The following is a 16,020-nucleotide window of genomic DNA, read 5'->3' as shown; positions in this document are numbered from 1 at the left end:
GTCCATAATGAATGAATGCATTTTCTTATTTGTCACTGATTTTGCAGTGACACATATCTCCTTACTCCACTCAAGTGGGCAAGTCTGTTATTCCTAAAAGTGAACTCCGACCGCGGTGCGCAAGTTCATATATTTTATTTCCGACGGCACGTAAAGGCATCATTCGGCACGCCGAGAGCCAGAAGCGAAGGCACTGAAGGAATCCAGCCAACCATGGGCGGAGGCGAGCAAAGGCGTGGCGGGCAGGGTGGGAGGATAAACCGGGATATGACGCTCTGTCACTGTTGTGTCTCAGAGGAGTCATAGTGGAAGTACACACACGCGCTGAGCCGACTCCTGCCGAACAACTGGTAACAGCTGCAAACACTTTTCTCGCTCATGTACAGTCACAGTTGTTCATTCTTGAAGCGTCTAAATCTTCTTTCCCGTTCAAGCTCTACAGTCCGCTGTGAGACGGAGTTTTGCTCGTGGCATAATCATGTCACAGCATGCCGCGAACGGCTCCGCGAGCCGGGTCAAGGTGCTGAATTTGGACAACATGAACCCCAATGTGAGGAAGGTCGAGTACGCGGTCCGCGGTGCCATAGTCCAGCGGGCTCTGCAGATAGAGAAGGAGCTGAAAGAGGTAAACGCCAAGTGTTTCTTTTTTTTAGGGGGTGGTGGGTGGGGGCTGTGACACGCGCACACCTCGGTGCACGTGAACCGGAGTTGAGTTTGTTAACGCACAAGGAGAAAGATAAAGAGGCTGTTACTGCAGTGGTGATGTGGCGGTCATTAGGGAGTCGGTGGAAGTTATGAAAAGCTGTTCACTTATTTAATAAATTGGATGATGCATGTACATCACATTTTGGGGTTATTGTTTTCTTATTCACAAAGATAAAAGCGGATATATAATAGGCCCATCCCAAACGGAATCTGTGGTATCAAATAGTGTGTGTGTGTGTGTGTGTGTGTGTGTGTGTGTGTGTGTGTGTGTGTGTGTGTGTGTGTGTGTGTGTGTGTGTGTGTGTGTGTGTGTGTTTTGTGAACACAAAATATTTGATTTGCACACCAGCTGCAGTTGACAGTGAGTTAAGTGTTCTGTTTCCTGAAGATATGGTGAGAAGTTTAGTGGTGAGGACAGAGAGCATAGCCCTGATCAATAATGCTGTCCGCGGACAGTTTATGCTGAGTGGCTGCAGGAAATAGACAGGAGGTCTACTTTTAAAAGGCTTTAACGCCAGCAGTGGTGGGGCTGTTATGTCCTGCGCAGCACTCAAACTCCTGTTACATATTACTGTGGTACTATTGATCCGCCATGCTTTCCTAAGGAATGCAAGTTGAGCGGGGAGGGGAGCCTTTTGAACAGGCTGTAATGCAACCCTCGCTGCAGTTCTGTATGTTCTCTTGTAAGAGGCAGTTCCAAGCGCGTCGGACTACTGCTCTAGCCCGAGGTGGCCTGAGAGGATGTGTGTATCGTGGAGTGTTATTATGTAAGATGAGAGGGTACATTCTCTATCCTCTTTTGTCTCCCTGGTTTGCCCACCTCCCTCCTCCTTCTCCCTCCTCCTTCTCCCGCCTCCTTCTCCCGCCTCCTTCTCCCGCCTCCTTCTCCTCACTGGAGAAAGTTCATAGGACAAAGCTGCAGCTGGCAGGCCCAGCAGCGTCACAGGCCTTTTCTCTGGAAGGAGGTCCATGAACAAGCAGCACCCAGTTCAACTGAAAGTGCTCGAGTTCTTGGTAATCTGTTGTTTTGTTTTTCTTCCTCCTCTTATAAAAGGAGACAAACTTCTTTGCCAGGAATAACTGGAATCATTGGCTGCAGAGCCGTAAAGTGTTTCCTCGTGAAGGTCCAATCCAAAGTCCAGAGGAGAGTTTTGCAATTTGACCCACGTACATTAGTTTTAGACAAACCTGCGTTATACATTTATTATACTAAATGTGAGTGAAAACAATCTGAAATGTAAAATCCGGGAGTTTTCTGAGGGGTCAGGAGGGTTTACATCACTACAGCGGTCTGCGGGTGAGCTTCCTGTCAGACCTGTGACTGGAACACTTTTCCTGATGGCTCAGCGGATTTTATGCAAGTGTGTGTTTGTGCAGGCGTGCACTGGTGTGGGGAAGGACTCTTCTAATATAATCCTAACCCAGACATCTGGCATGACGGTGCTTTTTCAGGCTCGGATCTGATGGCAAGTCTGCATTGTCCGTGACAATGGAGAGTAATACATAAGAGGTTTTATTGAGTTATGAGTTTGTTGAATCACAGAAAATGTCACATCCAGCTTTGGTGTATTCAGGTCAGGGTTTCTTGGCCTGGCTCGCTGCTGTAATCAGTGCCTGGTGCTGAGTGAGCAGGAGGACGCGACGCTGAGCCGGGGAACCGACCGGCTCCCAGACAACAGCAGCGTCTTTGTTGCTCCAGAACAAGGCCGGGGACGAGGTAAAACGTGCTGCGTCCAATTACTTTGATTTCAAACAAACTGCCATCTGATTTCCACGCGAGCCCAACGAATCTTGTGGGCGCTGCTCTTTTAATCACGCAAGGCCATAGAGCTGATGATATTGACTCGGGTCAAAAGTAAAGTTGTCCCTGTGCCCTTGGAGGCCTTTATGCCTGGTATTTTAAAAAGCGAAATGTGCTGAATCATCAAATTGACCATGTGAAGAGCATACCTTTTAAACATTACACAAACCAGATGAAATGAGGCATCAGTTTGATCACCTCCATGTTTGCACTGAGAGACGGTAACAGGATATTTACACACTGGCAAACAAAGAGGGCGAAACAAGTTCAGAGCAATTCAGATCCATCAAACTAATGAACAGACAATCGGGGTTCAGACTCCAGAACTGTTTTTATTTGGCACTTTTTCTTTTTTTTTTAAATGTATTGACTTTGTGCAGCTTTGACTTGACTTGAAAAGGGTTTACAGTAAAACTAATATTGTTAGCCGAGTCTAATCCTGAAATGTGCATGAAAGGCGATATTTGGATGTGTTTGGTTGAGATGGGCCTTTCACTTCCTCTGTGCTCGACAGCGAGAGAAGCAGCTGGCCACATTTAGAGCTTGAGTTTCATTTTAGGACAATCTAATTCCCGCTATGCAATTGTGTTTTTAAATTCACAATAAGTCAAATATGAATTTCTTTGGACATTTTCAGTTTAGTTTGGCATCGTATTTCCGCTGTATTTTGCATCAGCATACAGTGAAATGCAATGACAATTAGTTCAATGATGTGATTTAAATGCAAAAACCTCGTGGTTGTCTCGGCATCTATTTAAACCTCATTGCTCCGCCCTGGTATGAAGTAGCAGGGGACATCTTTTGTCAATTTCACCTCATCTGATCAACAGCAACAGCTGCAGCCGCATGTTGTGAACAGCAAACAGACTCACAGGCACCAACATACTGTGTGCCGGTCTGATCAGCTCGAAGGAGATAACGATGATGCAATGAAGCGGAATGGTGACTTCACATGATTGGATTAAGCCAATTCTTGAGTCAATCCACAACCCTCAACAGAAGAGGGGTTGTGTCTCCATGAGCCCCAGCGCTTCCTGCTCCAAAAGCCAAACCAGACTCTGTGCAAAACAGAAGATGCTTGTGTGCGGGACTATCTGTGTCTCTGGTTTGATTACAACTTAGATGAGAGATCAACACAAGTGTGATGTAGTTACTCACCCTCTGTCTCTGAAAGCTGTCAGCCTGGGATGGACAATTTGAAGCTGTACAAATGCAAAATGCTCCTTACTTCCTGAACCAAATGTCTGCAATATGGACATTGTAAGCCTCTGCACAAATGTTCCTCACAAGGAAGGTTTAGAAGCAGCTCGACACTTTTTATTTGGTACAACTCACCCAGCTGGTTCTTGACAAAAAATACTTCTGGAGATTCTTTTTACGTTGCAGTGTCAAGGAGTCGGTAATGAGTATAGCTCATGTTCCCCAAATGATGCTGTGGGTAAAGTCACAAACGTACAAACAGTTAATTAGCCCCTAAACCTCCCTCTGTGGACTAATTACGTATTTATTGTACTTGTTTTGGTCTTGTTTTTCTACTTATGTCTCTTGTTTGTTCGACTGTGCTGCTGTAATCCTGCAAATGTCCCTGCCGTAGGACGAATAACGGTTTATCTTATGTTCTCTTTATTAATTGCACTGGTTTCAATCACGCTGATAATGGCTTCTAGCTGAAACAAGTTTGTTCTTTTGCCCATGATCAATAAGAAGGCACTTTATCGGTGAGTGCCGGGTTTTTGTTTCTATTGCTACTTCAGATACTTCAGATTCTGAGTTGCGTGCACTGCTACTTACCACGATATCCGTTACAGTGATGTACTGCACAGATGAATGTCTGCGTCCTGCAGCCGATATCGATAAACCCCATTAGTATTATCAGATTAGTAATAGACTGGCTGTGCAGAAAATGCAGAAATGAAGAGTTCTCTCTCCATTCTGCTTAAATGTCACTACTGCACGGTCAAGTCAAGATGTCATAACATGTCGATTTACACAATAATAGTTGTGTTCCTTTTTTAAGTCTTGAAGTTTGCAATATATCTTAACTTGTGTGTCTCCTTCCCTTCTCGTTGTGTCGTCACGCACTTCCTGTTTGTTAAGGAGCTGTCGCTACATGTGAGAGATGACCGAGTCACCAGGTTCTCACTTTTTCCCCACCGTCTCAGTATTTTCTACACCTTCCACACCTGTTCTATCATGGGTAATCAAGAGATTGACCTGCCCGTCCCTGTGTTTGTCTTTCAAGGGAGTCAAGAAACCTTTCGCGGAAGTCATCAAGGCTAACATCGGCGATGCGCACGCAATGGGCCAGAAACCAATCACATTTCTCAGACAGGTAGGACCGCTACCGTTTTTCCTCAATTCACTTGAGTGCTTGTTGTTTGACAACAAAGTAGCATTCATGAAAACAGGACTCACTACTTTTCATACACGCGGAATGTTACCAGAATGCCTGTAAGACGCCCGTCTTCCTCTCTCAGGTCTTGGCCCTGTGTACTTACCCGGATCTCCTGGAGGACAACAAGTTCCCGGAGGATGCCAAGCAAAGAGCGCGGCGTATTCTCGATGCCTGCGGAGGCCAGAGTATAGGTCAGACCACTCCCGCTCACTCCACCAACCACATTTACGTCCCCTCCCTCCCAACGCGCACGTCATTAGCATCCACCTCCATCTGTCTACTCATTAATCATTTATTTGGACAGTCTGTGCACTATTTAAACAGAGCGTCAACCGATCAATGTAGTGTGTGTGTGTTTTTTTTTTTTGTTTGATTCAAAGTTCATTTTCATGTGTTCTAGGGGCCTACAGCACCAGCCAGGGCATTGAGTGCATTCGTCAGGATGTGGCGCGCTACATAGAGAAGAGAGATGGTGGAATCCCCTCCAACCCCGACAACATCTACCTCTCCACCGGAGCCAGCGATGCCATCGTGGTATGGGTTACACCGTTTATTGTCTCTTCCCCAAAGTGCTGACATACTGTAGGCAAAGGCACGAGTTGATGCATTGCTTTAATGTGGCACAGGTGACATACTTTTAGTGTCGCTCGCTTATGAATCTGTGTCTTATCCACCTTTGTTAATGATATACTCTGCTGTAACTCATCTGTAACTTGACCCGTGTTTTGACCGTGTGTGTGTGTGTGTGTGTTCACAACCGTCATGATTCAGTCACAAAACTTAACAGGTGTGTAGCTGAGATCAAAATGAAGGCAGAGTTCGAATATGGGTGTGGTACAAGCAAGGGAAGTAGGAAAGGGGAAATTGGCTGTCGTGTCTCAGCTGTCTCCATGTCGAGAGCCGTTGAAAGGCAAAATGCTCTCGGTCTCGTACAGATATCAACTTTAAATATTGCAGATGTTTTTCTGACACCGGCGGTCTATACACTGTATGTTCTTTCATTCTCCAATATTACTCCTACCACCTCAACTTTCATTCTGTCTGTCTTACCCTCCTTTCCCGTCTTCTTCCTCCCTTACAACCCCAGACCATGCTGAAGTTGCTGGTGTGTGGCGAGGGCCGTGACCGTACTGGAGTAATGATCTCCATCCCCCAGTACCCTCTGTACTCGGCGGCCCTGGCAGAACTGGCCGCCGTGCAGATCAATTACTACCTGGATGAGGACAAGTGTTGGAGTCTGGATATTGCCGAGCTAAAGAGAGCCGTCAACGCAGCCAGGCAGCACTGTAATCCCCGCGTAATCTGCATCATCAACCCCGGGAACCCCACTGGTATGTCTGGTGATAGTCGTTTCTGTGTGTTAAATTAAACGGTTGCCGGGAATTGTGTAATTTGGTCGGTGTGTGTACGTGCACGCCGACTTGCATCGACGAACTCTGCTTGTCCTTGTGTGGTAGGTCAGGTCCAGAGCAGGCAGTGCATTGAAGATGTGATCCGATTCGCTAAAGAGGAGCATCTCTTCCTCATGGCTGATGAAGTAACGCACCGTCACATTTCCTCAATTCAGACGTTTTTCTCTGCCAGTTTCTTCAGTCTTGCAGAGCAAAACTAGTGACGTCAAAGCAAGTTGACTGGCTTCATTCACAACACTACTCGGGATGCAACCAGAATTCTAATAAGATTCACAGTTTCAACCCACACACAGAGCAGCACAACAATTCACTTTCTGCTAATTATCTGTTGACGTCATGCATTTCTGTGACCTCATCAAAAAGTAAGGACACAAATGTATCCATCATCCTTGTTGATGACTGAATACATTTCAAATAGACAAGTTTCAAAACATTCAGTGAAGTTAATATGTGACTTAATGAAAATGGTAACATGACACGTACAGAAGTTAAATACAGAATATAACCTGCTATGAGCACAGTAGCTCGTCGTGGCGGTTTAATGATCCTTTTTTACTCTTGAAGACATGCTGCACACTTCAGTTTATTCCGTTATGGATAATGATGTGCTTTTAATAAAGTGTTTTCCCACTTCAGGTCTACCAGGACAATGTGTATGCAGAGGGCTGTAAGTTTCACTCCTTTAAAAGGGTGTTGTTTGAGATGGGACCAGAGTACTCCACTACAGTGGAGATGGCCTCCTTTCACTCCACCTCCAAATGCTACATGGGAGAGTGAGTAGCTAGACACACACAGACTGCACTTGTGTATGAAACCTACAAAAGGTTTTCTTCTTTATTAATACTTAAAAGATCCTTGGAGTTGTACTTCTACAAACTAATAGCTCCTGCTGCTGACGTGTCCATCACCTGTACTAAGAGTGTACTTTGTGTTTTGACTTCCTTCTTTCCTCTGTTTGCTTTTGTCAGGTGTGGATTCCGTAGCGGCTACATGGAGGTGATTAACATGGACCCTGAAGTGAAGGCTCAACTAACCAAAATCGTGTCGGTGCGTCTTTGCGCCCCTGTTCCCGGACAAGCTCTCCTGGACATGGTGGTCAACCCCCCACAGCCTGATGAGCCCTCCTACAACACGTTTATGAAGGTCTGAGGAACACACCAGCTAGCACACATCCTAGCTGTGGTCTGAGTGTATCGCTAACACAGAATGTACTAATATAAATGTAATCTATGCACAGAAAGCAGCTCATTAGATCTGTCAATGAGAAGAACGGCAACGGAAATGTGTAATTTCACCCACCGTGAGGCACCAGACTGCATAGTGCTCGACTGCTACACATGGCTGTAGCTGCTTGCAAAGTCCATATCAATTCATCCCATATAGCCCACCTGTAAAGTTTATTATTACCTTTCATGATGAGATTTTTCTGTCTTACGATGCTGTGACTTTTTATGACATACTGTACTGAGACTTATTTTAATGACATATTATGCCATGGCTTTTTTTTTTGACAAACTATACCGTGATTTTCTTTGACCTACTGTAGTATAACGTACTATACTATGCCATTCTTCATGCCTTTTTTTCAAAATACTTTACTATGACTTTTTCATGACCTTTTTCGACAGAATATACTCTGACTTTTATGATTATTTTTTTTCGACATACTATACTATGACTATTTTTGCTTGTTTTGATATACTATGCCATGACTTTTTTTGTTACTTTTGTCAACATACTGTAATGACCGTTTTTGATATACTATGCTATGACTTTTTTAATGACGTTTTCAACATACTATTCTAAGTTATCACTTTTTTTCGACATATTCAATTCAATTCCATTCAATTCTATTTATTTTTGGATAGCCCAAAATCACAAATTACAAATTAGCCTCAGAGGGCTTTACAATCAGTACACATATGACATCCTCTTGTCCCGGAACCCTCACATCGGAACAGGAAAAACTCCCCCAAAAAACCCCTTTAACGGGGAGAGAAGAGGGAGAGACCTGTGGGACAGCAACAGAGGAGGGATCCCTCTCCCAGGATGGACAGAAGTGCAATGATGTCATGTGTACAGAATGTAGCCAGGATGTCTTCGGACAAAGCATCGATACGGCGCGGGACAGGGTTGTTGGACGCCGGGATCACGTCCAACTTGTTTGCTTCTCTCTCTCCAATCATACATTCCACCATCGCTTTGGCAGCTGGCACGCACACGTCTTGGGCGATTGTGTGAGGTAGCCCCTTTCTTGCACCACGGACCGGTTTCATGTAAGACAATATTTTCACGGGCCGGCCTTCAGGTGTGGCGGAAAAACACGACGAAATGAAATGATGCGATCGGCATGAAAACAAATATAAAATGCATAAATAAATACAACTCACAATAACGCTGAATCAGTGGGAGCCCTGAGCTTGTTTCTCTGCAGAATTACCCCTGATATTTAATTAGACTCCTGATATTGTCTGTTAAATTCAGCTTTCATTTTCTTGGAAGTTGTAGGCTCTTCTTCTGTCTCCTTAGTGGGCATTTTCCCCTTTGCAAAGAAGCTCTCCAAAAGTTATTCACAAATTTTCGCGAGTTTGTGGGCTTCATTTTTGAGGTAACATATCACGTGACCGAGACGAGCGTCTTGACATGTGTCAAGAGGCACAGGCGGATGAAATTGCGAAAGAATCCGGTAATTTTTCAAAATAAAACTTCTTTCAGACTCTGATAGTCAAACGGAAATATTATAATATTTATTCTTTCTGTGCGGCCCGGTCCCAAATGATCCACGGCCCGGTTTTTACATTCTATGCTATGACAATTTAATGCCTTTTCCCGACATACTATAGGCCTACTATGACTTTTTTACAAGATTTTTCGACAAACTATACTTTGACTATTTTATTACTCTTTTCAACATACTATACGTTGACCGTTTTTGCCATACCATACTATGACTTTTCCATGACTTTCTTCAACATACTATACTGTGACTTTTTAGCACTTTTTCATGACTTTTTAATAAATTGTTTTCTACTATTGGGTGTACCGGTAGTTCCAATCAAGACCAGAAACAAAAATACCAGTTTTACTCATTGTTTCTCCGAATGCAGCCTTCAATTGAAGCAGCTAGTTTCCTACAATCTGTCGTACACCTGTACGTCCATGTACTGTATGTTCATAAAGTTTGAAAAAAAAAAAAAAACTTGAGTTCCAAGGGATTTTATTCAGGTGGTAATATACAGTACCACATTGAAAAATCCACCGAAGGGATGTAAATAATGGAAGTCAGACTATTCTCATTATCAGGATAGATATATTGAAGAATTCATAAATACACTCCATAAATCTTTCAACTCTTGCTTCTCCTTCAGGAGCGGACAGCGGTGTTGGCAGATTTAGCAGAGAAGGCGGGGCTAACGGAGCAAATCTTCAACACAGTACCTGGTATCACCTGTAACCCTGTGCAGGGGGCCATGTACACCTTCCCCCGCATCGCTCTACCGCAGAAGGCCATCGACAAGGCAAAGGTCTGCTCTGCACACCCACCGTATGTCACAAAAGAGCCTCACCCCAATTTACTTGTCTTGTGTGGACGTGTTCAAACGTGCATGTGTGTCCATCTACAGGAGGAAGGCCATGTCCCAGACATGTTTTATTGCATGAAGCTGCTGGAGGAGGAGGGCATCTGCCTGGTGCCTGGTAGTGGCTTTGGCCAGAGAGAGGGGACCTTCCACTTCAGGTTCGCATTGGCTATACCATCTCTGTTCTGGACATTTTACAGATTTCAAACAGTTTGTTCCTCAACTTAATGGAACATAAGGAACCTATTGCAAGCATACTGTGACCATACATTGGCCATTAATATTATGGCTTTTTCTGCATTATAATCAATATATTGCAAAGTGAATCTTCAAGTTAATTTTTGGCCATTTTAAACCTGATTAGACTTTTTTATATATACTTTTTATATAAAGACTGCTTTGAACCTGTACTGCACAAGTGCATTTTTATTTGTTTTGATTCCTAAATTGAGGTCACGATGGCAGAATGAGCATTAAACTCAAAGTAATTCACTACACGTGCCATTAACCCACATCCTTCTTCCTGCTGTTGCATCCAGGATGACCATCTTGCCTCCCACTGAGAAGCTGAAGATTGTGCTGCAAAAGATCAGTGATTTCCACATACGGTTCACACAAGAGTTTTCATAACCGCCATCTCGAGAAGCAACTCATTCATTTCCAGTATCTTCAAGTGCCTTTGTGAGACGGAGGCAAGAAGTCTTCATGTCATCTCGTAAGATCAGATATCGTCACCGTTTTGCAACAGCGAAGAACCTTGCAGACTGTCTTAATTTAGACAGCTAGTGAACATGAGACGTCCTGTGTATATGTGAAGATGTAATCATTTGCACTTAAGTGTTACCTGGCCAGGTTTTTAAATGCACAAAAGTACGTTATATTGTTGATTGCATGTTATGTCTAGTGTCTAGAGGCATCACTGTCCTGTCAAGACTTATGCCGCCAAATTAGTTGAAAGTATCAATAGCATGTTCGCTGATTACCAATTGGTTGAAATCTGTATAACTAATATTAAAAACTAATTTCTAGAATACTTGTTTTTTTGAATATAAAATGCCTCTTACATTTGGAATAAATTAGCTGAATAGCTTGTATTGAGTCACAGTAACAAAATCTCACATCTTAATGCTGGCCCACAAAGCTCCCATCATTTACAGTTTTATTGAAAAAGACAGATCTTCAACAGCACGTACATGCTTTTAGAGACAGACGAAAGCTTAATCTCTCGGAATGAACAAACTCAAAAAAAGATGATTGAACATAGCAACTCAGTAACCGCATTCCTTCCCCTCACCCCGAGCATGTTTAAGAGTTCTCAGATAATCATCCAAAGAGACAGTTTCAAAGTTCATCTCTCTTCTGCGATAGCTTTGTGCTATGCTTCTCCAAGAACGCGCTGAAGCCCTCCACTGTTCTGTCTTCACCTTCAAATTTGATGGGGTTCTGCTTACTGTCGCTCGGGGCAAAGTATATCGTAGGGAAGCCTTCTGTTTTGAAGCTCTCATTTGGCACATCATTGGCTGTGGCATCCATCTTGGCGATCACCAGGTTCTTCTCCCCCTTGTACTTCTTGCCGAGGGCCAAATAGTCAGGGTCCAGTTTCTTACAGTGGCCACACCAGGGAGCATAAAACTCAATCAGGACATCCTTCTCTTTATCCATGACGATCTCCTCGAAGGTCTTTCCTACCACAACTTTGACCGGCCCTTTGTTGTTCTTTGGCACTGGCTGGGATTTGATGATGGGTTTGAGCTTTCCTGTGGACGTGACACAAATTCACAACGTTCAGAAAGTGTCGTTGAAGGTTTTTAAACCATGCTGAAATGACATTCAAAATTCACATAACACTAACCTTTCTTGAAAGCCATAACAAATTCTCTCAGTACGTCGGCGTCAAACTCCTCTGGCTCCATAGCAAACTTTTTGCCTTCATCTGCCAGAAGTCCCACATTGACTTCCTCTCCGCTGTCGCTCAGGCCCAGGCCCTTCAGCTCTTCTGCGTAGTCGTCCTCATCACCAATGGCAAACGTGTATTCTGGGAAGTCCTTGGCCACCTCGAGCACCTTGGATCTCCAGAACTGCGTAGCTAAAAAGGAAAGGAAGTATTAGTGTGTTGCAAACAAATGTCAGTATGTTGAAAAAAAGAAAAAGTGCCCAGTCCCTAGTGTGTCAAATAAAGCATAGTATGTCATAAAACTAACCATTAAAGAGTCATAGTATAGCCTTTTCAACTAGCCGGAAAAAACTGTAGTAATCATCGTTGCATAGTATGCCGAATAAAGTTAAGGCATAGTAAATCGAAATAAGTCATAAAAAGTCCTCTTATCATGTGTTGAAAAAATGTATCGTATTTTAGGTCATAAAATGGCTTTAAGTATTGTATGATGTAAAACAAATTAAAAAAATTATTCAAAGTCCAGCATGCCAAAAAAAAGAAATCTTAAAGTCAGTATAGTATGCTATAAAATGTTTTTAAAAAGTCATATGAAAGTACGCAATAAACGTGATAGTATATGTTAAAGAATTCATCAATGTAGTATTTCAAAAAATGCGACGTGAAAGTCACAAAATGTCATTGTATCGTATGTTCAATCACATTCATGCAAACTTCAGCGTTCAACCTATTTGGACAAACAACCATATAAAAACAAGCTCCACTTGTGAGTAATTTAAGACCCTGCGGATAACCTGTTATAGCTGCATTAAGTTTAACAAACAGAATTATGACAAATAATTAAAAGAGCAATAAATGAGCAGAAGCAGAACTAAACTTTAAGGACAGTGAAAGTCAAAGCTATACTCCTGAATACTAGCCGTTTAACAACATCCCAGGTCACACCCATCAACGAGGAGAAGCTCACCTTTCCTGTAGTCGAAGCTGAAGTCAACTCCATAGTACACGACCACCAGGGGTCTTTTGGTGTAGCGCTTGGCATCGTTGCTTGGTTTTCTGTGGCCCACCAGAGGGATTTCATGTTTTTTGAAGAACTCCTGCACTTCTGACACCAACGTAGAGTCCTATGTGATAAACGCACGAATGAGTCAAGACCTCAGAAGTGACTCTCTCGAAGTAAGTCAGGATATAATTGTTTTTTGTCAGGTAAAATCTATTTTACACCGATACTAGAACTGAAAGAAGGCACAGTCATTTATGATCGAGTTTCATACCCAATGAAAAACACAACTAGTGAACATGATCACACAGGAAGTACCTTTACTGCAAGTGTGTGAGACGCTGGCTCGTACTTGGAGCCGAACCTCTCAGGCTGAACTATGACAATCTGACCGGGCGACGCTTTGAGCAGGTTGGCCACTTCGGAGTTGAAGGCGTGACGGAAGCTGAAGTCTTCCCTCAGTGTATTACCTGCCGGAAAGACGGCAAAGAAAATATTAGCCACATGTTCATTTTAAAGAGATATTAGAACTCCGACACCAAAGTTTCCTTCATAAAGCACAAACGTGCATGAAGCAGAAATGATCTTTACCACTTGCTTTGAACACACCTCCAGGCTCATGGTACTTACAGGCCTCAATGTAGATCGCATAGGCTGCATCCTGATCACTGGAGAACACGCCGACTATGACGGCGTCATCGCCATCCTTGACGAGCTCCTGCACCTGTTTCACTGCCTGGACCTGCTTGGAGGGAGGCCCTGCCTGCTCTGCCATGAAGTCAACAATGCCTGGAGGGAAAGAGCAGATCAACTGTGATGGATGAACTGGAAGTAAAATGTGCTCTCAGGCCTGTATGCATAGAAACATGGAAAACCACGACTCGTGTTAGTGTCCAATACCGTGCTGCTCTCTGGGTCCGTTGTAGTCGAACATTTTGCCTTTCCTGAAGATCTTGATGGTGGGATAGCCCGAAACTTCAAAACGCGTGGCTAGCTCGCTCTCGATGGTGCCGTCCACCTTGGCCAGAGGAATGGGAGGAGAGCGCTTGCTCAAGTCCTGGGCTGCCTTCTCGAACTCTGGAGCCAAACGCTTACAGTGTCCGCACCTGAAGGAGATTTAGAACAGGCAAATAATTACGTTTTTTTATAAGTCTTAACAGCGGCTATTGAAACACTTGACTATCACTCCAATGGATGTCGGTGTGACATTTACTAAACAATCTGTAGTTCATATATCTCCCGACTGACCATGGAGCATAGAACTCCACCAGGATGATGTCTGCGTTGTTAACGGTCTCATCAAAGTTGTCCTTTGTCAGCACCAGTGTCGCCTCAGGGGGGGGCTTCCAGTCTGGCTGAGCCACCTCTTTCACCCGGGCCACAATAGCTGCAAAAAACAGTTAACATAAAGACCACTAATTCCTTTTTTTTTTTTTTTTTTTTAAATGTGTGTGTGTGTGTGTGTGCGATGATGATTACATGAATTCAATGTCCCTACCCGCCTCTGTTCTTGCTCCGTCGTAATCCACAGGTTGCCCATTTTTCATGATCTTGATGGTGGGATAGCCCGACACTTCGAACCTGCTCGCTATCTCATTGGCTATCGTTGCGTCCACTTTGGCCACAGGTATAGGAGGGTCGTTCTCCTTAAGAGTCTGGGCGATTTTTTCATACTCTGGGGCAAACTGTTTGCAGTGGCCACACCTAAAAGGATACAGAAAGAAGACACACAAAAAAAGTCAAAGTTAGCAGCGACATGTAAAGCATGAAACATTTGTGAATAGGGAATGTCCTGGAGGAATAACAGACTTACCACGGGGCATAAAACTCAACCAGCACCGTGTCTTTGCCTTCCATGAAGGTGTCATAATTGCCGTTGGTGAAAACCAGCACTCCGTTCTCTTCTTTCACCTCTGTGTCATCTTCTTCATCCTCCTCCTCCTCCTCACTGGCTTCTTTTTCAGCATCTTTCTTCTCCTCTGCAACATCTCACAACAAACAAGGAAAAAAGGGACATAAACTGATTCCACGAGCACGAGCTTGGGCAGTAGTAGTTTAATGGCTAGGGTAAAATAAACAAGACATGTATGAGCATAAGGTGTAGCAGCAGCATCCTGTTCGCACGTGAGGGTTACACCTTTACTGTCACAACACACTACAACATGACGTGTGTGGCAGTCCTGATGACACTAATTAACGTTAGCTCACGTGTACTGTTAGCTATCGTGCTAACAGAACTAACAGAGTAGCTACAGTAACTTAGCTAACTGTTAGCTTAGTTTGCCGAACAATAACGAGCAGGAAACGCACAGAAACCGCGACATTGCTTTACTTAAACAACATATTCAGTTGCAATTAACGCGTAAAAAGGCTCGGGACTTACCATCTTCACATCGGCTCAGAGTTGCAAAATGAGCAACGCCGAGCAACACAATCAGCAGCAGAGCAACCTTCTTCATTGTCCAAAAAGGGTAATGCGGCCCGTTGTTATGTTAAAGAAGTGCTTCTCACAAGTATCCGGTTAAATAAATGAGCTAATAACACTGATGAATATCATCAAAACACTGTGTCGGCTGAACAGACCCGCTGTCCGGATCAATACTGACGTGTGGTTGTAGACGCCTTTGGTTCGTGGTTTCATACAAACTAATCAGTGCCCACTTCAGGCACAACACCTCCTCCGTCTGGAACTTGTCTGACTTGCCACGTTGTGATTGGTCCTCATCCTCGGCCTGTCGTCCAATCACAGTTCGCCACTCAATTATACGTTGGGTGATGCTATTGGATACTTGTATTGATCATTTCCCTCTTCTTTGGACCAGTCTTGGAAAACGTCCACGAAGGAAGTATGACTAAAACTAAAACGAAACACTTTATTTAGTGCTAGATTACATGATCATTTGAGTGCAACTCTGAGAGAGGACACATTTTACCCTCATTTGATGCACAAATAATGAATATTCATCACAATCCAGTCTTCGAAGCCTGAAGGTCAACATTTTAGATATTTTCCGAGCAAGTCAGTATCATAAAAAACAATATATTGAGGATATATCCTTAGATAATATCTAAGGAGGACTATTTACAAGGTGTTCTTATTTTTAAAAATGACACAAAGGACATTCATTGTTTGCAAAGAAATATATGCGACTTTGACGCGTCAATACAAATTTAGGAAAATACCTTTTGGATTGACAGGTTACAACTACATTAAAGTAAAGGATCACTTTATTTG

At 43.5% G+C, this 16,020-nt stretch overlaps 2 protein-coding genes across 2 annotated transcripts; one reads left to right on the top strand and one right to left on the bottom strand.

Annotated features, from left to right (window-relative positions):
* The first annotated feature begins 252 nt into the window (after positions 1-252).
* Positions 253-10,908, top strand: LOC306793838 (alanine aminotransferase 2-like). The gene is made up of 12 exons (XM_079291626.1): positions 253-350; positions 435-625; positions 4,749-4,838; positions 4,984-5,092; positions 5,302-5,435; positions 5,989-6,232; positions 6,359-6,438; positions 6,950-7,086; positions 7,282-7,456; positions 9,682-9,837; positions 9,937-10,049; positions 10,431-10,908. The coding sequence occupies exons 2-12, from the start codon at positions 479-481 to the stop codon at positions 10,519-10,521; spliced, it is 1,476 nt and encodes a 491-aa protein (XP_079147752.1). The 5' UTR covers positions 253-350; positions 435-478; the 3' UTR covers positions 10,522-10,908.
* Positions 10,909-11,033: 125 nt separating this feature from the next.
* Positions 11,034-15,434, bottom strand: pdia4 (protein disulfide isomerase family A, member 4). The gene is made up of 10 exons (XM_079291625.1): positions 15,169-15,434; positions 14,599-14,773; positions 14,284-14,489; positions 14,034-14,172; positions 13,686-13,891; positions 13,416-13,574; positions 13,104-13,255; positions 12,753-12,909; positions 11,744-11,977; positions 11,034-11,648 (listed from the first exon to the last, which is right to left on the bottom strand). Exons 1-10 carry the CDS (start codon positions 15,242-15,244, stop codon positions 11,233-11,235), a joined length of 1,920 nt encoding a protein of 639 aa, XP_079147751.1. The 5' UTR covers positions 15,245-15,434; the 3' UTR covers positions 11,034-11,232.
* Between the last annotated feature and the right edge of the window lie 586 nt (positions 15,435-16,020).

This window comes from Melanostigma gelatinosum (assembly GCF_949748355.1).
Source record: "Melanostigma gelatinosum genome assembly, chromosome: 20".
Taxonomy (NCBI): domain Eukaryota; kingdom Metazoa; phylum Chordata; class Actinopteri; order Perciformes; family Zoarcidae; genus Melanostigma; species Melanostigma gelatinosum.
The sequence above is the reverse complement of the archived record's forward strand: the minus strand, read 5'-3'. Positions and strand labels throughout refer to the sequence as shown.